Raw genomic sequence first — 23,484 nt, 5'->3', positions numbered from 1 at the left:
ATGGTTGAGCCATCGCCATTGAGAGAGCCTGACCTTTCAGCCTGTCCTAGGTTCCTAGGCTTCTCCAAAATGGAATGAGGCGCGTCTGGCGATTTGCACCCAGCCGGCACTCACTGCTAACGAACGACACACGCTCCATCAGCGCCAGCGCCGCTGGTCGCTTACCCAGGGTGACGCCCCAGCTGCGCAGGCGCAGCCACTGTTTACGCGAGTGCTGCGCGCTCGACGACGAGGACGGCGCGGCGGATCCAAAGCGAGGCCGGTGACACGTCCGCGACGGCGACGGCGGACGGCGGGGAGCAAAGGCGAGACGCGCCATGCCTAATCATGACGGCGCTGAACCGGGGGACGGTCGCTAGCTAGCACGTCGCCGTCGGGCTCGGCGGTTTCAGATCCGAAATCGCGATGGGGCGGTGAGCGCGAAGGCACTCGCTGAGTGGGGAGCACGCTCGCGAGCGACGTCCACGAGTTGGCTTCCACTACCCAGCATGAAGCGGCTCGCGGCGCGAGATGGCGGATACCTGTTGTTCAACTAAGGAGCCACCCCGCCCATCCCTCTAAACCACGCACCAACAAAATTTCCCAACGAACCTACACCCCGAACTGTCAACCTTTGAAGTTGCCTTCGTTAGCTCCGCGGCGGCTATGACTCATTCCTGGCCGACGCCTTGCCAGCGTCCCCGAGCTTCCCCGTGCTTGCCCCGGCGTCGACGGCCTCGATGCTCCGCCTTGCCTCTTTCCTTACCAAACAAAGTCGACTGACCCAAATTAAAAATCATGCAATTTACAGTTAGCTAAACTGTTAATTTTTAATAAAATCGTATCATACATAACGTGCTCGAGAAATTAACCACATATGCAAACAAGACATGCTATAAGCTAATAGTTAAACATCTAACATCTTTACTTTTAGTGTACGAAGTGGTAATTATCGAGGTCACGACAGAGAGAGCATACATATCAGTTGGGATGACCCCAACTTTCACGTTGTTCACAATCATGGAGATGAATGTGTTGCAGTTCAAGCAGCCGTCCTTTGTGTAATCGATCAGATGTGCGCGCTAGACGATCTATAAAGTACTAGCAAACATGCCCGTGCGTTGCAGCCGGAGAGTAAACATTTTTATCTGAGCCGCTCTTTTTACTTCAATTCAATTTTGATTCTGACTTGTCATATTGATGGCGTGCACGTACGACCACACTCAGGCAGCATCTAGGTGGTAATTAAGTTCGACACTGGGGAGGCCGCATCTATCACACGAATAGTTTGGATATTTTCTAAATAAACCTTCATGTTCTTATGGTGTTCATGAATTTTATAAATGTATGTACAACCTATAAAAATTATTTGTGTATTCAATACAAAAAGTTTGTGTAGTCCGTTGGTAAGTACGCGCGTGGATTTTGTCAAGAAAATGTACGTATGTAGGGTCTTAGATCACAAAACATGTACAAAAAGAGAACCTGGTACAAGTACAGCATGCCCAAGGATTATAATCTTTTCCTTCGCTCGCTCCTTACCAACCAGCACACAACAGTGTGTCGCATGTTCATTTGCAATACGGATCCGCACCAGTACGAAATAAAGACGGATCATGTGCCATTAACATTGCACCCTAAATTGCATTTAAAAATATATATATAACATGTAAAATAACATCATATTCAAAGTCCACACATTTTTCTAATCAAATTCCATATATGACATGTTAAATTGAAGTTATGATTTAAAAGATATGGTTAGTTGAAAAAAAATATTATTAATATATTGTGGGTGATTAACACAGATATCAGGGGGTTTACACAATTTACATTTAGCTAAACTGTTAATTTTCAATAAAATCATATCACGCATAACGCGCTCGAGAAATTAACTACATATGCAAACGGGACATACTATAATTTAATAGTTAAACATCTAACATATTTACTTTTATTTGCGTATGAAGTGATAATTATCAACATCACGATGGAGAGAGCATACATGTCGGTTGGGATGACCCCAATTTTCACGTTGTCCACAATCATGGGGATGAACGTATTGCAGTTGAAGCAACCGTCCTTTGTGAAGTAGTAGATGGGATTGAACATTTACGCGTTAGATGCTCTATAAAGTATTTGAGAGGAGTTGAGGAGTATCTAGGAAAAAGAAGAGACTGCCATGTGGCAGAGATCTAGGGATAAAAAAAAAATCTTTGAAGGAGATAAGAATACAACTTATTTTCATGCTATGGCTAATCAGAGAAGGAAAAATTATCTTGCCCTATTAATGAGGGAGGATGGTCCTGTGACAACTAACACTGGCATGTTACAAGTAGCTACCAATTTCTATAAAAAGTTGTTTAGTTTTGAACATAAACTTAATATACATTTGGGAGAGGCGTGTTGGTCACAGGAAGAAAAAAAAAAGGCAAGGAATTGGAATATGTAGAGAAGCCTTTTACTGAAGAGGAAATTAAAAATGCTATTATGGATCTTATGCAGGTGGGGTGCCAGGTCTCTTGGAGGCTTGAGTGTCCCAAATCTGAGGGAAGTTAACATTTCACTACTGGGCTCTTGGGCCAAGAGATATTTTGCTAGCACAAATAAGGACTGGGTGTCTCCAGTTGATTATGAATATCAGACCAATAGACCTAACTTGCTTTGGACTAGAGAAAAGTTTTTCTTGGGCCTTGGCTGGTGTTAGACCTTTCTAAAATAGGTGTTGGGTGATGGTAGTAAAATTTCATTCTGGCATGACGTTTGGGTGGGAGATATCTCCTTGAAAACACAATTTTGGAATGTTTTTTCATCGATGTCAACAACAAGACTGCAACTGTGCAGCAGGTGTGGGATGGTCATACTTTGAAATTGTCTGCCATGCGGCCATGCCGCTGCCGTTCTGGCAGTTTTCGGCTTGGCCCTAAGGTTGATTGGGTAACAACGATATGATCCAAGCGAAGATGAACGAACAGACAATGTTAACGGGACGGTACCATGCACGCGACGCGAGCGGATAAAGAAAGCGGAGGGTTTATTGATACCGACGCACGGGGACATGCAGTACCACGAGAACATCGATCCATCTTACAGGACAGGACAGGACACCGCAACTGTGGCTAGCTTTACACACGGGAATCAACATGTAATAAACAATAGACAAGATAGATAGATAGATATATTTAGGCAGCAGGCTATTCTTCGTCACTGGCGGGCGAACAGGCAGCTGATGAGGCACGGAAACATTGTCGGCCAACGTAGTACGTTGTGGTTGGATGCTTCTCTCCAGCAAAGGAATCCGGACCTCCGGGGCACTGTAGGGATCCAATGGAACGTAACATGATCCTGCAAAACAAAGGAGCAAATCTCAGTTGCTGTCTGCGCACAATCAAATCTGTACAGCCTCGGCTATCACCACACAGGGCGGCAGAGATGTTCGCGTATTGTATGGCGAGGAGGTCTGCTACGGTTGCATGCTCCGTATACATCGTAGCTTCAGCCCATAGCCCCCACTGTTTCAGTTGCCTGTCTGCTAGCGATTTTCAGCGCGTGCTCGTCGTCGCGTTGCAGGCCATGTGCTCAAGAAAGCTTGGCGGCATGGCCCGAAGGAGGGAATGCGTCTGTTACTATTAGTAGTTTAAGTACTATCCCATGCCTTGGTACTACTCCGGGAGTAGTCCCCAGGAGTATCGACTCGTGTCAGCTCTTCCTACCAGAGGATCTTCCATGATTGGGTTCAGAGATCACAGAATGATGGAAGTACTCTGTTCCTATAGGAGCAAGGGACATCATCTTCCTGACCAGTGGCATTTTAATGACACTCGAACTTACATCATTCTTTCTACTTAAAACTACCATCAGTTTCATCAAGGAATATTTTCGTCAATACTTTTGTTATAAACTTTTGGCTTCTCTTTCTCTCTACCGACAATGTGAACAAGTTGATACAGGAAATGCCTTTTATGTACTCCCCCACTAATTTTTCCATCACTTACTGAAGCTGCCAAAATTCACGTGTTCAGATGTTCTATTATCCCAATGTGTTGCCACAGGTAAGTCTGAACAACGCACAGTTTCTTTATTTCAAATGTGATTCGTTTGTCATGGCTAGTCGCGACCCATCAGCAAATCTACACTCGACCAAGTGGACCCATTCTACACTAAAATTGCCACAGAAAAAGCATAATTTTATTATAAATATTGGGCTCCAAGGAAGAAGTCTTAAGAAAGCCTGAAATGGAAATCAACCATCAACAATACACCATCCATGTCGATTTGATGACCGTTGAGAAGGGTACGACATTGCTATATAATTCCAAGATCATATGAAAATAAATTCCAGGTAGTAGATTACCAGATAGAGAAAACAAACTTGTCCGCGAGCCTAGGCACCAAGCAGCGGAGGTTCCTCTGCATTACTACGTCCATTGAGCTGCTCTGGGTGGATCTTCTTCCCCAGCATCTTCTTCACGACCTACTTATTCCCACAGATGACCAATACCATCAGATGATGACATGTTAGTGACTGTTTGTTATCAAGATAGGCTAAGCTGCATAAAGCTTACTTTCCGGTGAAAAAACATGAGCAATATATAAAACACTGTCGTGTCCATGGAGTAAAGTGGCGAATTTGAACCACTTCTAGGTAAGTAACAGGCAGTGTAACACGACAAGCTAACATGAATTTGCAGAAGAACCAATGGCAACGTTTTCATAAAATGAGCATAGTTGCAACACATAAAAGATAGGGACGAAGAAAGCCATACTCGACTTAATTTTCTCGTAGCCTTCAGAGGATCTGGCATTGGCTTTATTGGCTTCTTTTTATGTGTCTTTTCCATGCACAATGTAGGTTTTGAAGTGGATGCCCCAGCAATAATAACAGTCTTCTGGTGACTCTTCTCCCCTGTATCACTTGGTGAGAATGTTTCGGCTGCAAATAGATCAGCAAGTGTAGTTCTCACTTTCTCAACCTTCTCTGCCATCAGAAGTGGTTGTTCCTGGATTTTAGAGATATCCTCCACTTCAACTTCACACATCAGGATTTCTTCCTTTACAGAACACGTGAAGTTGTATTCTTTCATCGACGATGAATGCATCCTGGCAGGTTCAATAGCAGGTTCTGGTGCACTTGGTGCTGTAGCGAATGCCTCTTCTTTGTCCTCACACTTTTCCTCTTCGTACTTCTCTTGGTCCACCTTTTCTTCATCCATGACGATGAACTCATCTTGTTCATGGCGGGCCTCAGGGGAGTTCATGTTGTGGCCAAGCGTGCCAATCGCAAGTATGCCATTAAGAAGCACATCACGGAGCAGCAGGGCTTCAGTGTCTTGCTCAGCCACACTCGCGCGCGCGCGCACAGAGTCTTCCTTCTCCATGGCTGATCCATTAAAAAATGTTGACGACATAAATAAGAACAAAGAAATGCGTGATGGCATAAAAGGAAGGTATCCAGAGTCCTGAGATGCTTACCCTTATTATCATCAATGGTGCAGTACTCCGCATTGGAATGCATCTTCCGATTCAGCCAACTGAACACCTGGTGATGCCATAAGAACACGTAGCTCATTAGCAGCATCACTAAATACAAGACCAGGGAATTGAATCTTACACACAGTTTAAGAGAAGCAGAAACTGCAAAGACATGTACTTTGCAGCATACACTATACACCGACAAATGGTGTATCAGGACAAGTTAACTGTATACCTTGAGGGCCATTCTCTATAGCCAATCTTTAGTCAGAGGTGAAAGCCAGACAGTAGCTGAGATCCTCAAATGCAAGGCCTGGTTTTATATAAGCATACTAGTCTCATAATTGAATGGTCCAGGAGACAAAAGAATGGACTTTTGGCTGCAACTGGCTTGGCCTGACTCAAGATAAGTAAATACTTTCACCGAGGTAGATATGGACACCTGTGGCACACTCATGGTAAGCAAAGGTCAGTCTCACTAATCAGAACAGGTAGTGGATGATTCAGAGATAATCTAACCGCCAAACTGTGGCACAATGCATGTGCATCCTGGGCCCTATTGACAGAATCGATCAGACCTAATTGGTTCCTGGTATCATACAAACTTCTAAGGGCTCATTTGGTTTGGAGGAAATTAAAACGTAGGAATTAGGAGTGGTATAGGAATTTGATAGGATGGCACTTGCCATCCTAAGGAATTGACTTGCCTCGTTCCTACGCGCAAAATGAGTTTTGAGTGGATGTGTAGTTTCCTCCAAAAACACAGGAAATGAGTAGTATTCTTACGAAATTCCTGTACGCATTTCCTACAAACCGAATGCATATATAGGAAATTTTCCTCCGGAATCCTTGTTCCTATGTTTTTCCTACGAAAATCCTCCAAACCGAATGAGGCCTAACAAAGTAGTCACCTCAGGTCATAGCATGGACTGGGTAGGTGAGCTTCACAGACAGGACTAAACCAGTATAGTCTTTATTCTTTAACACCTGATGAAGTCAAAATTAAGCACGTCACAAGAGTACGGATTAAATTGAAATTCATCAGTTAGGCATCTGTGCAATTCATCATCTTCTAAAAGAGAAGTAATTTCCATCTTGATGCACTTTGTTCATATTCTCAAGATTCTTGCAAAGTGACAAAGCCAAGTCTGTTATTTAATAGTAAGACGCAGATGCTTTCACTTGGGTTTTGATGTATGGTGTGTTTATGAATTGTTACACTAATTGTTCATAGAGCAGCAGCCACACAATGGCTGTTATCGCCCAACCAATTATGGCGTTCGAGTGCATACAAGGTTGCCAGAATCATGATTCTGTTGTACGACTCTATGACTTTACAATCCAAACTAACCACTCTGATTCTACAATTTTGGTTAGTCGATTCTACGTTTTAACGTTTCTGGTAGTTACGATTCTACGATTTGCAATCCTACCATCAGAGCTCCTATACGATTTAGAATCATGATCTATGTGTCATATCAAGCAAGTGTTGTCGTATGAACAGAGATATTCTCTTACGTTCTTATTGAAATAAGCAAATGAAGAAAAATGTTTGCAAAAGATTGGGAAATTTTTCTGCTGAAACAGGTTAGGAAATTTCAGGGACCAGGTTTGGAACAAAAATCATCTCATATACAAAAAGAAGTCGAGAAGAAAGTATATATGTGGTTTTTATTGTATCATCTCTAATTAGCTTCCCACATACAATGTACCGAAAGATGTTCTCATGACAGACCACGTGCAGCTGTTTGCTCCAAAGCTGGTCAACATTAAATAACCATGCGTGCAAGATAATACCACACTGATCAGGTAATCATCAAAATAATAATACAGGAGAATGTGTAAAGATAACCTTGTCCGTCTGACGGTTCATGAGGCGCTTTCCCTGCACAATCCCCCACCACCAGGACCATTCAGCATGGAATTGAGACCTACATATCTTTTTCGCAATGCCAGCAAGTTCCAACTTTCAGGCTGCGTCCACAATCCTTGATGGATGAAGAGAGACCCAGGTACATACCGCCGAATCTCACAAGAGCAGAAATGCCTGTTCTACATCCATCTGTCTACAGTGACAACTTCCCGCGGACCCATATTTGTAATGCAGTAACATGCCCCCCAGTTCCATCTGGCTTGGCGCTTTATGAAATACCAGAATATTACTGTATCAAATTTTAGCACAGTTCAGCAGCTAGTTGCTCAACAGCAATCAAGAAATGGATGGAAGAACAGTAGTAGACAAGTACTGTACAGAGAGCATTAATAAGAAAGATATCACACAATGTTGCTTCTTCATCAGAATTTTAAAACATTGGACGATCATGAGTAGGGAATTCCCACTGCGAGGATGAAGATTGATACATGGACATGCCAGTTTTTCTTTTTCTTTTTTGAACTGAGAAATGGAATACCAGGTTGTGCAACATTTCACAAAAGGATGCTGTGAAACACTTGAAACAGATATTGGAAGCATTTAATTCAAGAGAAAATCAAATATTCCACGGGGGGTGAAGATCAATGATATGGAAGGAACAGAAACAAATAATTGCATTCTGGGCAAGCCAATGATACAGGACAAACACACAAAGGAAGCAAAATTCAAGTACACAACGGAGCTGAATTATCTATTTCATATACGATTTGAGGAAACAAGACAAGATCCACCTAATAAAAAGAAAACATTATTTGATAAACTTGAGGAAACGGGGGTTGCACAGGGAAAAATATTTACCATTATGAATCTAAGAAATCAGCAATATTACATATGATCAACGTAGTAACCAATATATGTGTTGTATTCCAGATTAGTTACAGAATCTATTGTTTCCTTGCAGGGAATGGACTCAAAAATCTCATCTTAAAACAATAGTCCAGTGCAATAGCAGAAGACAGAAATATAAAAATGCTCCCAACCACACTAACTGCACCATCAAGAGCAAGTGACATTAAGGCATCAGTGCTCAGCTCGAAAGTCGTCCCAGATTCGAGCAAAGCAAGACCTGCAAGCAATTCAGTTTCAGTGAAGAAAATAACCATGCAAAGGAATATTTGCTGAGAAGTTTTTAGCAATGGCATCATCTAGTTTTACCTCTAACAACAGCGAATGCGGCAGCAGCTCCGGTTTTAAGCTGGATATTATCCAGATCTCTTCTAACGGCATACCGGAATGTGACTCCAAACAATGCACAACTTATAAGAACGACCGATGATCGAAAAAACAGTTGGGGCAAACTGTGGACTTCATAGGAAGATATGGGCAAACTAGCCAGAACACCGATTATAGAGGAAATTGCTGCAGCTTTTACAGATTCAAGTCTCTCACTATCTTTATCGACATCTTCTCCACCTGAAGTATTCCAAAAGCTTCGATCCTCAAGGCTAGAAGTCAAGGTACGCTGTGCTTCATCAATCATTTCTCTTGCCTGTAGCAATTCCCGCTGTGACTCTGCAATCTTATTTAAGTAATGCAGCATTATAAACATATATATTATGAAGAAATGCATCAAGCTAGAAAAAACTGATGTCTTCTTATGACTATTGAAGGAAAGGTATTTTGATGATTACAGAACTGTACGATCATATAAAGTTGATATCACAACCAATAAATCATTCTGCTTCATCATCACGGGACCACATGATCATGGCACATGCCACTAGTACTTTATGTTTGCAGAAGAAACGGAAGCATCTCATTATCTCAGTTTACCAAACAAACAACAGGGCGTCCTGAAGCCTTGAACCAAAAAGGGTGGAAAAGTCTACTGATAGAAGCCAATATGGCACCCATCAGGCTTCTTAAAACTATCTAGACTCAACAAGTTCTTCTCTCGTCTGTGAGCAAATAAAACTCAAGTAAATTTCACACTCCCTGCATCTAGTCTGTCTATCGCAGTCCCACCGCTCTGCACGGCACACATTGCCTTGATGAACCACATGCGCCTACTGCGAGCTTCTATTGTTTGGCTAATTAAAGAGCATCATTCATCATTCCACAAGTTCGTCGGCGCCGCATTAGCTCAAACACAAGAGCGGCGGTCACCGAACATCGTAGGGACACGGTAGACAGCAGTACCACCATATGTCCATATCCACAGTAGCGTAGAATCGTGCCAGAAATAAGCAGCGGCGCACTGAGGGTGACGGTGGCGGTCCGTGCTACGTACTGCCCACTGGCCGCTCACGAACGGTCGCCCTCCTACGAGTGACCCACGCAACGCCAGAGCACCGCTGGTCGAGCCGAGCAGGCAAAGCACCGAACAGGTTACGTGCAGCCGCGGCGTATGATGTCGCGTACCTCGTCCCGGCGCCTCTCGAGGCGGCGGACCTCCTCGGTGGCGAGGCGGGCGGCGGCCTCCTGGCGCTCGATGTCCGCGAGCTTGGCACGGGCGAGCTCCACGCGGCGCTCGGCGGCCTCGACCCCGTCCAGCAGCGCCCGGTTCTCCTCGCGCCGCAGCAGCTCGTCCACCTTCTCCCCGACCGCCGAGCTCAGCCACTCCGCGCCGGGGGCGCCCTCGCCCGCGCCCTCGCCGGGGGCGCACCTCCCGCGGACGCCGCGAAGGTGGCGGCATCGCGCGGCGAGCGGCCTCGCGGGGACGAGAGGGGGCGGGATGAGCGGGCGGAGGAGCGCGGCGTGTGGCATCGTCGTTTCTCGGCTACTGCGTGCCCAGCTCTGCCGCGGTTTGGATTGGACGAGGGCGGCGAGGAGTTCCACTCACCGTCTGCCGCTCACTGCACGTGGGACCCACACAAAAAACAGACAGAGTGCCCCTAGGCAACGGCCTCTGGAAGAACGTTTTATTTCAAAAACAAATAAAACATGGAAGAATGTTTTATTTCAAAAAAACAAAAAAAAGACATGAAAATACAGCAATATAAGTAGTGTAGATACTGCATTTGCATTATGCAGCCCTGTTTGGACAGTTGAAATTTCGACAGAAACGGCTCGAAATTCCCACAAGAATGAGAAAAACATACATGTCCTCGTAGCATAAGAAACTTTGACAGGAGACATACAACATGAACATATATGAATTGTCACAAGAATTTGCAGGGGAGGTCCAGCTGTGTTACCATGCTTCTCTTTGATACTCTGCTGTTTGTTGCTCTATAGCACCAGATGTCAACAGCAAGGTAAAACAAGGAAACACAAAGGAAAGACCAATAACTGAGAAGATGGCCAAGGTTTATCAGCATCCGGGAAGACCTTCAGTAGCCCCACACATGGTTCACATTCAGCAGCAATCAATCCATTTGCACGCAGCTGGTTAGGATCAACGGCCTGTAAATCAAACGATGCAGAGAGGTTTAGCTTACAGAATTTACGATGCAGAACAAGTTTCAGTCTATTTGCACCCCACCCAGCGTGCTACTTGGTAGGAGTATAATTGTTCTGCGGGCATTTTTCCGACTAAGCAGACATAACATATGTTGTTGCAAATACAAATAACCCATCTCAGTCAAAGTAGCTCGAATAAGTATATGAACATTCTCGGACCTAAATGTTATGATTAGGGAGCATAGTTGAAGCGTACTGGATTCTGATTTCTGACTAACCTAAGTCAAAGGTCTGCTTCTATTTCACATTATGAACATGTATCCAGACCTCAACAAGTGATTGTCTGAAATGTCACACAAGTTTGCACAAACATAAGCTTCTGGTACATGTCTGTAGGAACCATGTAAACAAATTAGGAATTGTTTGGATTCCTCTTATCTCACCAACGTGACTTTGAGGGCAGGTAATCATGTAACCAAATTTGAACCTGTTCGAATGTGACTTCTCTACGATAGTTTTACTCTTAAATGGGTTTAAAAGTTGAGTGTAGTCTAAGTCTAATTGTTTCTAGCAGGAATACAACTCCTAGTATTAAGAATACAGCTCATATAAAGAATAGTACACTCTTATGTTTCGACGTTGATTATTATTATTATTGGTCTTCTTGCTACCATAGAACTAACTGTAATAATTCTACAGGATTTGCAGCATTACACGCATTATTACATTCAGAAACAAACAAGTTAAGAGCCACTGGTTTAATCTGAAAACAGAAGCCGGCCAACATCCATGACTAAACTCCTCTAAGATAATACAAATTTATCTCAATATTGCCTCCAACTCTGAAATATTCCCCATTGTACATATGTCTACACAGGTGATACATTCATATGTTATAAAGAATCTAACCATACACTACTAGGAAACGTATAACTAATCTGATCTGAATTCATGGGATATTTGGAAATTTGACAAAATGTGCTGGCACAGTTCTTCCATATGATACCTGACCTTACTCACTATTGCAGCAATCTCAAATCAGTACGGCAAGAAAGAGGCTAATTAAGCTTCAGAGTTCAGAGAGATTGCGACGAATTGCATATAATACCTAAATAAATATTGTCTGCATTCACCAAAGTATTATTAGTTCCTATGATCAAGTTCAGCAAGTGTGTTCTGTTAGTGTTCACAACCGCAACCAAAGATAACAGTTAACTGGCACACAAAAGATCTTCATGAAGTGTCTATTATACAGAATTGACATGGTAAATTTTAGCAACAGCAAGCCCAGGGATCAAATTTACCTTTTCTTACTTCATGTCAGCATCACTGTTCTTCAATGATCTGGGTAACCTTTCTCAGGCTGGCACCAAGCTGGGGAAGACCCAAACCGGAGGTCTGAGAGGTGAATCGCTGTTCAGGGGTGGTGCGCCCACATATTCAGCATAGCAGACATCACAAGTTCCATTAACCAAGGAATACTCGAACCATTCACCCAAGCGTCGCCCAGCTGCATATATGCAATCACCTCGAATCTCAGGGAAACCTGGGCCGATGCAAGCCGCGAATCCATGGAACCCAAGAAACAATGTTCGCCCACCCAAGCTTGTTATCATCACCCACTTACCCTCCCCAGGCACCCACCGGAAAACACGGTACACAACCGTCTCTGCCTGCTCCTCGCTGATGAGCAACACCTCGCCGTCGCACTCCCCAAGCATGAACCGCTCCCCCACCGGCCTGTTCTCCTCATCATACTCTCCTCCAAGGAATGACAGCTCCAGCGAACTTTCGGACAGCTCCAGCGTGGCGAGACGGAGGCCAACCAGGGCGTAGAGGGTGGCGTCAACGAAGATCAAATCGTCGAACACGTGGGGCGCATCGGCGGTGGCCACACGCCAGAGCGCATCCCCGGGGCGGCAGTGCTGGACGGTGGACCTGCCGGGCAGGAAGAGCACGACGAGGAGGTCGGCAGAGAGGATGGCCCGGGAGAAGGGGGTGGGGACCCTGGGCAGGCGCTGCTGGTCGCCGGTGAAGAGGTGGAGGAGGAGGAGCCTGGGGGGGTACTGGGCGGCCGCGGTGGTGGCGGTGACGAGGAAGCCGTGGGCGTAGAGGAGGGTGAAGCGGGAGGGGGGCAGGTGGTGGCCCCAGGGGAGGCGGAAGCGGTGGAGGCGGCGGAGGCGGGGGTGGAAGAGCGCCTCGGCGAAGGAGGGGTAGAGGGAGACGAGGAGGAGCGGGGCCTGGGAGGCGAGGTGGGGGCGGGACGCCGGGAGGAGGGCGCGGTAGTCACGGCAGGAGGCGCGGAGGGAGAAGAAGTCCTCCAGGGAGGTCAGGCGACGGGCGATGTCTGGGAGGAGGTCTGCCGGAGGGGACGGCGTGTGGCCGGAGGCCTCGGCGGTCGACGAAGAGGAGGAGGCGACCGCCGGTGGTGCGTGCCGACGCCGACGCTTCTCCATCGCCATTTCTCCCGTCATTTTTCAGCTCTTTTTCACTTTCTTTTTCCCTGTCACCCAAAGGAGACCGATAGAAACGGGGAAGACTCTCCCGCACCGTCATTGGCTGTGGGCACCGCCAATGTTTTTTTTAACACAAGTACAAACAAAATCGCTCATACATATATACATATGGCATACACTCATCCTATGTACGCATATACGCACATCCTATCCCTATGAACACTTTTGAGAAACTGAGCCGTTATATTATTTTAAGATTTATGAAGTCATCATAGACGTCTCGTAGTCGTCGTCGACGAAAACGTCTCATCCCATTAAAAACGCATCGCTGGAAATTCTGAAATAAATCCAGAAATAATGCGAGCACCAAAACTTGAACCCTGAAAACTAGCAATTTTGTGCCTGCCCAGACATAGAGTGTTTGGTTGCATATTGTGACAGCCTGGCTTATTAGAGATGATAGATTATTCATAACAATAAGGAATTTCTTCTTTTTCGGGAGCCCATTCGGACAGAACTTCTAAATTAAGCGTGCTCAGTTTGAAGTAGTTTTAGGATGAGTGACCAACCGGAAAGTTGCTCAAGAGAATCCAGCTAATTAAAGTAAGAATTGTTGCCATGCAGTACCCAGATGACCCATTCCTAGCGCTTGGGCCAGGCTAATCAAGGTGCCTGGGTCAACAACCAGTCTAAGCAAAGTTTTCAGGTTGCCAGGCCAGGCGAGCAACTAGCGGCGCTAAGGATGGGATCCGACGGGAAAAGGGCTGGGATGGCCGGATCTGTAGGCGAAGGAGAGACCCAGCCGGTGGCGAGAAAGCAGCCCTGGCGGCGGTGGTAGGGTTTGACAGAGAGAACGAGGAGAGGGTTAGCAAACGAGGGAGAGGTGAGAGGGAAAACGATTCGGTCAGAGCCCTGAGGGGTTCGTGCGCCTATACGTGGAGGTCGAATCGTTTTCCTAGGTAGTGACATATGTGATTGTAAATAGGTGAAACTCCAGATTCTTCTAAACGTGGAGCTCGGCTTTCCTGGCTTTGCCAAATTGCACTACAACCCGAGTCAGCTTCCGAGAATTTTAGCTTCTTAGAGCTAATGCATTCGGCCCGATTTTCAGTTCGGAGTTTGTGAAGCTGAGAATTGAAGAGGTTAAGAACAGGTCTTAACTTTGTACTACACCAGTGTCAAGTGTTTTCGAGGCGTACCAGCGGATCAGAGAGAGTACTAAAGTCCACACACTTAAAAACTCATATAAACTCCATATCTTCACGCTTAAAATTCGGAATTACTGTGCACACAATACTCCAATCGATGGCTGCAGCCTGTAGAACAGATGTGATGGATAGATGTAAATTTTGTGTCGGACGAGAATCGTACTGAAATGATCGTGTGTGTATAGTGGCACTGCTTAAAATTGAAGACAATGGATTTCTACAAAAGGAGTAAAATTCAACCAGCGCCAATATTTTTTCACTGAAGAAACAACAGAGTTCTGAAGTAATAATCGCACACGATTTACTTTTTCAGGTACTACCGTAATGCTTTTCATTCTTACACAGGACGTACTAGTGAGCCAAAAAATGTAACTGCTCCAGTAGTATACAGGTGGTTCCAGCTATCATGAACACAAGGGTAAAAATACAACAGCACAGGTACATTATGACTTTGCTTCGGAACCGGAGGCATCGGAGCTGAGGGTGACGCACGGGAACCAGTATCTACGCTTGCCATCCCTGTGCCCGTCATCGATCATAGCAAGTCCCTCCTGATCACACAACAGAGCTTCATGGGTTAGAAATCGCCGATTTTGGCACAGTGTAGGTCCCGGTCGAGAGTGAATATATCAGAGTTCCAACATAACTTTCATTCTAAAAAAACAGAGCTTCTTTTCTTTCCTTTTGGCGAGGGAATGAACCATGTAGATTGCTATCGTAAAGAGAAAATCCAGACGCGGTGTTTACCTTTAGCAAAGTTTCAAGGGCATCGATTGCACGGCCAGTTGACCATGAGAAGTCCTTCTCAACTTGTTCTACAGTGACATAGCCTTTAGCCTGCATGTGAATGATGTTACAACTAGAGTAATGTGGTATTATGGTATAGGTCACACCAGTTTATGCATGTTCTCAGTTTGATAGGTTCTATCAACCTATGTCTTGCTTGTCTAGTACCTAACCGGCAAAAGAGCTATAAAATGTACTGTATGGGGATTTTGTCTTTCAACATATGCCAATTGATATGCTTGTATTGTAACATTGTGTCAGAAAACACAAACCTGAGCTAGTTCAAGTATTCCATTATGATCTTTATTTAACTCAGTAGGAACCGATCGCACAAGCTTTTTCTTCCCAACAGAAATTACTTCAAAACCACTACCAAGGACCTGCAAGTTCACATATGAAGCATTACAAGAGCCAGAAAGCTATAAAAGTATATCAAATAACACTGTGCCAAAAAAAAACTGTACTGGGCAAGGATTATCCATTAATTACAATGCAAACTCTAAAATGATGTGAAGCATCAATTTCTCAAACATATTATTCGACAATATAAGCTTATAAGACTGACCTTCAGCTTACTTATAGCACGTAAACAGTCATCTGACGACAATGAACCAAGATCAGTTTTTCTTTTCTGGCAGAGAAGTTTGCGGAGTTCTAGCAAGTCAATAAGGCCACCATTATGCGATCTTGTTGCTATGCATATGTCAACGATCTGAACACCTGCCATGATAGAGATGGATGTTAAGCTGAGCATAAAAAGGTATAAGAGAAACTTACAAGATCCAAAGAATATCAAAGGAAGCTTAAGTATACTAACCCAATTCATAGTAGAAGTCACCGATTCCTAGGAGCTCTGCCCAAACTCCTTTATTGGATGCCAATGGATCTACTCCAACTTTTGCACACATTTCATGAAACTGCTGTCTAAATACTGAATTTTTACGGATGTCACTCTGCACTAGCACAATTGTGTACATAGCATTAGCAGAGGTAATTGAAATATGCTTTGCCATTAGAAATTTATTCTCATCTCTTGTAGCACATGCAGATAAAAATGTAATACCACCACACTGGAATTATGCCATGAGAAGAATGAAATCTAGAACTATCAGCTATCACAAAAAATAGCAATTAATTACACCTAAATGATATTAGATGGTACGAAATAAAGTTCTACTTGGTGTTCTCTGGATCCAGACAGGCGTTTTTATACTAAGCTTGAGACACTTATTTTGGGACGGAGGGAGTATTAGGTTTCACTTGGTTTGATAAGGAGGTGATTAACTGATCAATTGACCAAACCCCGGGGTAATACTTGTCACTAAAATAGTACTCCCTCCGTCCCATAATGTAAGACGTTTTCCGACACTAGTGTAGTGTCAAAAAACGTCCTACATTATGGGACAAAGGGAGTAGAAATCAACAAATGAAGTTGCTGACATTGTTTTTTTTCTCCATAAACCATAAATGTAACATATAGCCTTCTAAATGTACAGTACAATCTGCTGGATGCAAATTTGATAAGGTGTGCCATGATGGAAATTATCAAAATGGCTGATTTTCCCCCCTCTTGACATCTTTCCCAATAGCATAGCAATATTAGTCAGATCGGAGTATACACGAGCAATTCCGCACACCACACAAAAAATCGCAACAGCACATTATGTTTGCTCCCCTTTCGAAGTTTGATTGACAACTTTAATTCATATAGAAGCAGTAAGTAGACTGTTTTCAGTTTTGCCAAAAATAGTCATTCCGTTTGTGATTGTTAGAATCCAGCAGATTGCAGATACAAACAGGTACGGAAGATAGCGAGATCGATAGGTAGATCAGAAAAATAGTTAGTATCATCATGTCAATTCAGTGGAACTACCGTAAGCAATTTGTCCCCTCCACTTCAATTCCCCTCAACTACCGCGAGCAACGAATTACCTTATGCTTCCGAGCGAATTCTTCGAGCTGCGACCTGAAGGTCGCGAGCTGCTCCTGCATGACATCCGTCCTGACCTTGGCCACATTCTCCCCGACCAGACGGAATTTGTCCTGGAAGTTCCCAAGCACAGTCGCATCTCAGGATCCAAAAGGATGAAAACCCACGCGCCATAAAGGCTAACCAGTAGAAGAATTTGCACGTACGCGAGTCGCCGCCGCGTTCTGCAAGCCGGCGATCCCCGGCCGCCTCCTCATGCTCCTCCTCCTGCCGCACCCCTTCCGCCCGGTGTCCCGGAGGCGGCGCGCCTACGGGAGGTGGGAGATCGGATGGTGCTAGGTCCTGAGCGCGGGGTGGGGTGGGAGGGGCAGCCGGGCAGGGGCGTGCAGTGAAGCCTACGAGGGCGACGGAAGGGTAGGTGGCGTGGCGGTGGAGGGGCGAGCTGCGATGAGCGGTGGCGGAGACTGGAAGCCTGCCGACGGCGAGGGGTCAACGAAGGATGGGCTGGGTTGAGTTTTTTTTTAGAACAAATATGGGCTAAGTGTGGCTCGGCCTTCGGCGATGGTCTCCGCGCACCACGAACGTCATGAGCCCAGCCCAACTGACTGGAGGCTTTCTGTTTTTTTTTTCCTATTTGTCTTTTCACACTTACATATTTTTGCTGCTTCTTTATTTTTTCTGTTCTTTCTATTTTTTTGTCTCTTTTAAGGCCAAAAAAGGAAGCAAATTTTAAGAAAGGGCCAAATAAGGAATTCTCTCAAAGAAGAACCATCTATGTGTTGTAGCCGTTGACTGCGCTGAAGCTGTGCATAACGTGCACGGACATGTACATGTGCTGAACTAGTGAATTAGATGAGGCAGACGAGCATACACGTTCCATGCCTTGATTGCTCCTTTTCCTTGCCAGTACTAGTGAATTAGACGAGCCTTTGGTCTGCATGATCTTGTGAGAAGAATGTGAAATCGGCTAATTTGCACTTAGTACATGTACATGTCATTTCAATCTAAACTCAAAATACCCAACATTCAGGGACATTAATGACAATTTCATAGCCCCTGCAGTTTCAATAGAAGGGTAAACAAACAGGAATCCACAGCTACAACTGATTTTCAGGAATCCACAACCATAGCGATAATCATAATCTGTAGCCCAAACAAAGGGGGCCTAATTGGGCCAGGATTAGCGACTAGGGCCCACCTCCGGTGATATTCAGGGACCAAGAGGATTTTTTTTGGAAGGTTACGTAGGCCTTCGTACTATATTCATAGGTGTAGCTGAGAGCGGGAGCGGGACAATGCTACACGTACGAAAGCTTGCTGAAGGTTTTGCGTAGAAATTGGCGTGTAGGTGAGGCCGGGATTAGCGACTAGGGCCCATCCCCGGTGAAATTCAAGGGGTAAAGAGCACTTTGTTTGGAAGGTTACGTAGGTGTGACGCCCGGATAATTAGGCTACAATAATCCTGCATTAACAATGCCACGTCACCTCGGGTACTGTTGATCGCGTTAGTTCGAAACGGATTCAAATTCAAAATTAGAATTAAAGTTTTCAAAAGTCAAAACTAAAATGTTCGGAGCGTGGCAATAAATGTCTAGATATTTATGGTGAAAGAACCATGCTTTTATAAAAAACCTACATATTTAAAATAAAAGGAAAACAAGAAAGAAAAATAAAGAAAAAAGGGAAAGATAAAAAGCAGAAAACAAAAACATAAAAAAAAGAAACCCCCAAACCCCCGGGCCAACTGGCCCATCTGGCCCAGGCCGCTCCCACACTCCCCTTATCCCCCGAAACCCTAACCCACAGCTAACCCACGCACTCCCCCCACTCTCCCCGATTCCCTTCTGGATCGGGGCAGCCACCGCGGCGCCCAGCACCCTTTGCCTACCCCGGCGCTCCGCCGTCGCCAGGCGCGCGCCGGCCCTCAACTCGTAGGCGACGACCTCGTCCTCCCTGTTCTGGATCTGGGCGCCCCGGGCGCCCTGACGCCGTCGCCAACCACCGCCACCTCATCGACGCTGCCCGGCGCTGCCCCGTCGTCGCTCGCCTCCACAACCTCCCTCTTGCGTGGATCCGGTCTGGGGCAATCGACGCCCCCGACGCGTTGCGCCGACGCCGGACCACCTCGCCACCCGCCGTCGTCGGGGCCGCCTCCCCGACTACGTCGCTCGTCCCTATCCCCCTCCTCGCCGGACACCATCGAGCCACGCCGCCCTCTTCGCTACAACGAACGTGAGCACGCCTCGTGCTCCCTCTCTACCCTCCTGTGGTGGCCGCGCCCCGCTCCTACCGCTGGCCGCCCCTGTCCCGCGCGTGGTCGCCTCCTCCGCCTGCGGCGTGCCGGCGCTCTGCCACTGGCTCGGTTGCGCCCGCAATCGCACCCGCTGGCGCCCAGCGCCCGTAGCCCCGTGCCCGCTTTGGCTCCCTTCGGGCCACTGACTGCTGGGGCCCACCGCCCTGGCCTTTAGAACAAAAAAAGAAAAAAAAATCAAAATCAAAATAATAAAATTAGTAAAATAAATAATTAGTTAGTTAATCAATTAGTTAACTTAATTAAATTGGTTTAGTTAAACTAACTAATTAGTTAGCCTAATTAATGAAGTAATTAGTTAGGTGAGTCAATGACAAGGGGGGCCCACTCCCTGTTGACCAGTCAAGGGTTGACTGGTCAGCCGGGACCCCCTGGCCCACCTGTCAGTCACTGGTACACTTCCGTGTACCCTGTGCTGGGTGCCCCTAGCAATTTAGTTTTTATTTTCGAATTAATAATAAATCCAGTAATTCCAAAAGTTAATAAAATTTTAGAAAATCATATAAAATAAACTGTAAGTCGGATGAAATTACTTTGTACATGAAAGTTGCTCAGAACGACGAGACGAATCCGAATACGCAACCCGTTCGTCAGCCACACGTCCCTATCATAGCGAACTTGCAACATTTCACCTCCGGTTCATCTATCCGAAAACGCGAAACCCCGGTGTAACGCCCACGATGCGGTTATATCTCCCACGTGTCGAAGCACGACTTAGAGGCATAACCGCATTGTAAGCAATGTCGCAAATAAGGTAATTTTCACAACAACCCATGTAATGAATAAGGAAAAGAGATATATAGTTGGCTTACACTCGCCACATCACACAATAGCATAAATATCATTACATTTATCCAGATACAATCAAGGTCCGACTACGGAACCAAAATAAAGAACAACCCCAAATGCGACAAAGTCCCCGATCGCCCTACCTGGGCACCACTACTGATCGTCTGGAAAGGAAACGTAGTATCGTCCTGAGTCCTCATCCAACTCCCACTTGAGCTCAGTCGAATCACCTGGAGCGGGATCATCGGTCCCTGCATCTGGTTTTGGAAGTAATCTGTGAGTCACGGGGACTCAGCAATCTCACACCCTCGCGATCAAGACTATTTAAGCTCATAGGAAGGGTAACAGGTATGATGTGGAGCTGCAGCAAGCGACTAGCATAAATGGTGGCTAACATACGCAAATGAGAGCGAGAAGAGAAGGCAAAGGCATGGCCGAGAAACTATGATCAAGAAGTGATCCTAGAACAACCTACGATCAAGCAAAACACGAGACCGTGTTCTCTTCCCGGACTCCGCCGAAAAGAGACCATCACGGCCACACACTCAGTTGATTCATTTTAATTAAGGTAATCTTTAGGTTTTCTATAACCGGACATTAACAAATTCCCATCTGCCCATAACCACGGGCACGACTTTCGAAAGATCAAATCCCTGCAGGGGTGTCCCAACTTAGCCCATGACAAGCTCTCACGGTCAACGAAGGATATTCCTTCTCCCAAGACAATCCGATCAGACTCGGAATCCCGGTTACAAGACATCTTGACAATGGTAAAACTAAACCAGCAAAGCCACCCGAATGTGCCAACAAATCCCGATAGGAGCTGCACATATCTCGTTCTCAGGGCACACCAGATTGTCCAAGATTCCGGTAGGCCAGCCCAGAGTTGCCCCTGGTGGCCACCGGCAGCTGACAGGTTGGACCAACACTCAGAGGAGCACTGGCCCGGGGGTTTAAATAAAGACGACCCTTGAGTCCGCGGAACCCAAGGGAAAAAAGGCTAGGTGGCGAATGGTAAAACCAGTGTTGGGCATTGCTGGAGGAGTTTTATTCAAGGCGAACTGTCAATGGGTTCCCATTATAACCCAACCGTGTAAGGAACACAAAATCAAGGAACATAACACCGGTATGACGGAAACTAGGGCGACAAGAGTGGAACAAAACAACAGGCATAAGGCCGAGCCTTCCACCCTTTACCAAGTATATATGTGCATTAAAATAGACAAGATATAATAATGATATCCCAACAAAGAACATGTTCCAACAAGGAACAAACTCCAATCTTCACCTGCAACTAGCAACACTATAAGAGGGGCTGAGCAAAGCGGTAACATAGCCAAACAACGGTTTGCTAGGACAAGGTGGGTTAGAGGTTTCACATGGCAATATGGGAGGCATTATAAGCAAGTGGTAGGTATCGTAGCATAGGCATAGCAAAAGAGGGAGCATCTAGCAAGCAAAAATAGAAGTGATTTCGAGGGTATGGTCATCTTGCCTGCAAAGTTCTCCGAGTTGACGTTAGCTTGATCCTCGTAAGCGTACTCAACGGGCTCCTCGATCACGTACTCATCTACCGGCTCTACCCAAGAAATAACAACAAGCAAAGGGAGACACAATCAACCACGTGCAATGCACAAGCAACATGATGCAAAACATGGCATGACATGCGGGATGCGATATGCTATGCATATGCATGTTTTAGAAAGGAAAGATTGAACCTGGCCTCAACTTGTAAAACCAAGAGTGCCACTGGAAAGAGGAGTTGATTTTGGTCGAAATCGATATAAAGATCACCGGAATCGGATGCACGGTTTGGAAATGGCAAGCAAAACAAGTATGGCACCGATCTGTGATTAACAGCACGAGGCCATCTAAACGCAACAACAACAACATGCTACAGTACTCTAACAACAACAACAAAATACATGGCAGGGATCCACTCAAGATGCTTAACAAAAGATGAACACTGAGTTACGGCTAAATCAATCAATAGCAGGCTCAAACAAGCATGGCAAAAGTGCAAAAGATATCAGGTTACAGACTTAGTGAAAATAACATGTCAGGAATTTAACATCAGAAAGCAATGTTTAGAGCACGATAACAACATGCTACAGGAACATATCATGGCAAAGAAAGGCATGGAATGAAGCTACTCAAAGCATACAACAAAAGTCCCTTACTGACCATAAGCCAAAAGGGATCAGAAAATGCAATGGCAACCATGTGAACATAGCAATTATCGTTAACATATTCAGACTTAGTGAAAAACTGGAACATGGCAAAACAGATATCAAGTAGGCATGTTTACGAGCTCGATGCACTCACCACAAGGCATTGCATGATACACTAAGCATAAAACCACCAAGTAGACATGGCATAGAAGCTAGACATGGGAAGAACAACATCATAGCATGCACGGATCAACTACAACAATCTCGGCAAAAATGCTTAACATGTAAACATTCTCCCAGGAACATTTTATAGAAAAAGTAGAGCTCGATTGAGTCAAGCTAGGGTGCTCCATAAATGCAAACAAAGACATGGATGGATAGAGCACCACAATATCTACAAAACATCCTTACTGATCATGCTCAAAAGAGGCATGGATCACTCTGTATCAACATGAACACATGGCATAAAAATAATGACAGGGCCAAGACTTAGAATATTTCTAAGTCCCTGAAATCAGTAACATTAAGTAAGCTACTTTGCATGCTTGTGCTAGTCACCACAGAGATCACAAAAATACATGGCATACACCCCTGTAAAGATGGCATGGCATACTTCAAAACTCATGTAGAGCTCACATTCATAGGAGACACACATCAATCATGGCAAAAATGACAAATGACCATTTACTGATAAGAATCGGAAACTAACAGAAACTAGCACTCTTCCAACAGCATTTAAGGCATCAAGATGAGATCAAATGAACATGATGCAATGAGATGAAATGAAGTACTCGTCGAGACGAACATTTTGATATGCTACACGCACGAATCGGAGCCACGGATGCAGAGTTATGATGCGATGAAAAAGCCTAAAAATTACGGGGAGTTGGAGAGAAAGTCAACCCGAGCTAGGGTTTATTGTAGCGGCGGATCCAGATCTGGCGAGGCACGGACTTCGAGGCGGCGGCGCTCTCACCGGAATTGACGAAGACGACGGTGGCCGGTGGAGCTCGGGCGCGGGAAGGCCGGGGACTCGCGGGGCGGCGCCGACGCTCGGCGTTGGCGGCGTTGGGCGGCTCCGGGCGGAGCGGGCGGCGTGGCGAGGTG

General features: G+C 45.5%; 4 protein-coding genes across 7 annotated transcripts; all 4 read right to left on the bottom strand.

The window, feature by feature from the left end:
- Window positions 1-2,996: 2,996 nt before the first annotated feature.
- Window positions 2,997-7,613, bottom strand: LOC119302564. 4 transcript variants are annotated; one of them, XM_037579598.1, is made up of 7 exons: window positions 7,472-7,489; window positions 7,304-7,390; window positions 5,687-5,893; window positions 5,452-5,518; window positions 4,746-5,359; window positions 4,334-4,453; window positions 2,997-3,324 (listed from the first exon to the last, which is right to left on the bottom strand). In XM_037579598.1, the coding sequence occupies exons 3-6, from the start codon at window positions 5,696-5,698 to the stop codon at window positions 4,364-4,366; spliced, it is 783 nt and encodes a 260-aa protein (XP_037435495.1). In that variant the 5' UTR covers window positions 5,699-5,893; window positions 7,304-7,390; window positions 7,472-7,489; the 3' UTR covers window positions 2,997-3,324; window positions 4,334-4,363. The 4 variants fall into 4 exon arrangements, with proteins under 4 accessions (XP_037435495.1, XP_037435494.1, XP_037435493.1 ...); XM_037579597.1 differs by having other exon boundaries at window positions 7,304-7,613; XM_037579596.1 differs by lacking the exon at window positions 5,687-5,893 and having other exon boundaries at window positions 7,472-7,613.
- Window positions 7,614-8,054: 441 nt separating this feature from the next.
- LOC119302562 lies at window positions 8,055-10,118 on the bottom strand. Its single transcript, XM_037579595.1, has 3 exons — window positions 9,746-10,118; window positions 8,540-8,903; window positions 8,055-8,450 (listed from the first exon to the last, which is right to left on the bottom strand). Exons 1-3 carry the CDS (start codon window positions 10,088-10,090, stop codon window positions 8,269-8,271), a joined length of 891 nt encoding a protein of 296 aa, XP_037435492.1. The 5' UTR covers window positions 10,091-10,118; the 3' UTR covers window positions 8,055-8,268.
- Window positions 10,119-10,323: 205 nt separating this feature from the next.
- Window positions 10,324-13,248, bottom strand: LOC119302561. Its single transcript, XM_037579594.1, has 2 exons — window positions 12,031-13,248; window positions 10,324-10,729 (listed from the first exon to the last, which is right to left on the bottom strand). Exon 1 carries the CDS (start codon window positions 13,198-13,200, stop codon window positions 12,085-12,087), a length of 1,116 nt encoding a protein of 371 aa, XP_037435491.1. The 5' UTR covers window positions 13,201-13,248; the 3' UTR covers window positions 10,324-10,729; window positions 12,031-12,084.
- Window positions 13,249-14,608: 1,360 nt separating this feature from the next.
- LOC119302560 (vacuolar protein sorting-associated protein 22 homolog 1-like) lies at window positions 14,609-17,598 on the bottom strand. Its single transcript, XM_037579593.1, has 7 exons — window positions 17,313-17,598; window positions 17,109-17,219; window positions 15,994-16,129; window positions 15,742-15,896; window positions 15,449-15,556; window positions 15,138-15,227; window positions 14,609-14,941 (listed from the first exon to the last, which is right to left on the bottom strand). The coding sequence occupies exons 1-7, from the start codon at window positions 17,361-17,363 to the stop codon at window positions 14,834-14,836; spliced, it is 759 nt and encodes a 252-aa protein (XP_037435490.1). The 5' UTR covers window positions 17,364-17,598; the 3' UTR covers window positions 14,609-14,833.
- Window positions 17,599-23,484: the final 5,886 nt, after the last annotated feature.

The sequence above is a fragment of the Triticum dicoccoides genome, chromosome 5A (assembly GCF_002162155.2).
Source record: "Triticum dicoccoides isolate Atlit2015 ecotype Zavitan chromosome 5A, WEW_v2.0, whole genome shotgun sequence".
Taxonomy (NCBI): Eukaryota; Viridiplantae; Streptophyta; class Magnoliopsida; order Poales; family Poaceae; genus Triticum; species Triticum dicoccoides.
The sequence above is the reverse complement of the archived record's forward strand: the minus strand, read 5'-3'. Positions and strand labels throughout refer to the sequence as shown.

What these genes read in the sequence shown, in the direction of transcription:
- LOC119302564 (XM_037579596.1), bottom strand. Translation starts at nt 7,324, where the DNA reads ATGAACCGTCAGACGGACAAG. An exon ending in CACCATTGATGATAATAAGG is followed by an intron (nt 5,360 to 5,451) that starts GTAAGCATCTCA and finishes TTAATGGATCAG; the next exon opens with CCATGGAGAAGGAAGACTCT. An exon ending in CTACGAGAAAATTAAGTCGA is followed by an intron (nt 4,454 to 4,745) that starts GTATGGCTTTCT and finishes GGGAATAAGTAG; the next exon opens with GTCGTGAAGAAGATGCTGGG.
- LOC119302561 (XM_037579594.1), bottom strand. Translation starts at nt 13,200, where the DNA reads ATGACGGGAGAAATGGCGATGGAGAAGCGTCGGCGTCGGCACGCACCA.
- LOC119302560 (XM_037579593.1), bottom strand. Translation starts at nt 17,363, where the DNA reads ATGAGGAGGCGGCCGGGGATCGCCGGCTTGCAGAACGCGGCGGCGACT. An exon ending in AGAACGCGGCGGCGACTCGC is followed by an intron (nt 17,220 to 17,312) that starts GTACGTGCAAAT and finishes GGGAACTTCCAG; the next exon opens with GACAAATTCCGTCTGGTCGG. An exon ending in GTGCTATAAGTAAGCTGAAG is followed by an intron (nt 15,557 to 15,741) that starts GTCAGTCTTATA and finishes GTGAACTTGCAG; the next exon opens with GTCCTTGGTAGTGGTTTTGA.
- LOC119302562 (XM_037579595.1), bottom strand. Translation starts at nt 10,090, where the DNA reads ATGCCACACGCCGCGCTCCTCCGCCCGCTCATCCCGCCCCCTCTCGTC. An exon ending in TCGAGAGGCGCCGGGACGAG is followed by an intron (nt 8,904 to 9,745) that starts GTACGCGACATC and finishes TACTTAAATAAG; the next exon opens with ATTGCAGAGTCACAGCGGGA. An exon ending in CGCATTCGCTGTTGTTAGAG is followed by an intron (nt 8,451 to 8,539) that starts GTAAAACTAGAT and finishes AATTGCTTGCAG; the next exon opens with GTCTTGCTTTGCTCGAATCT.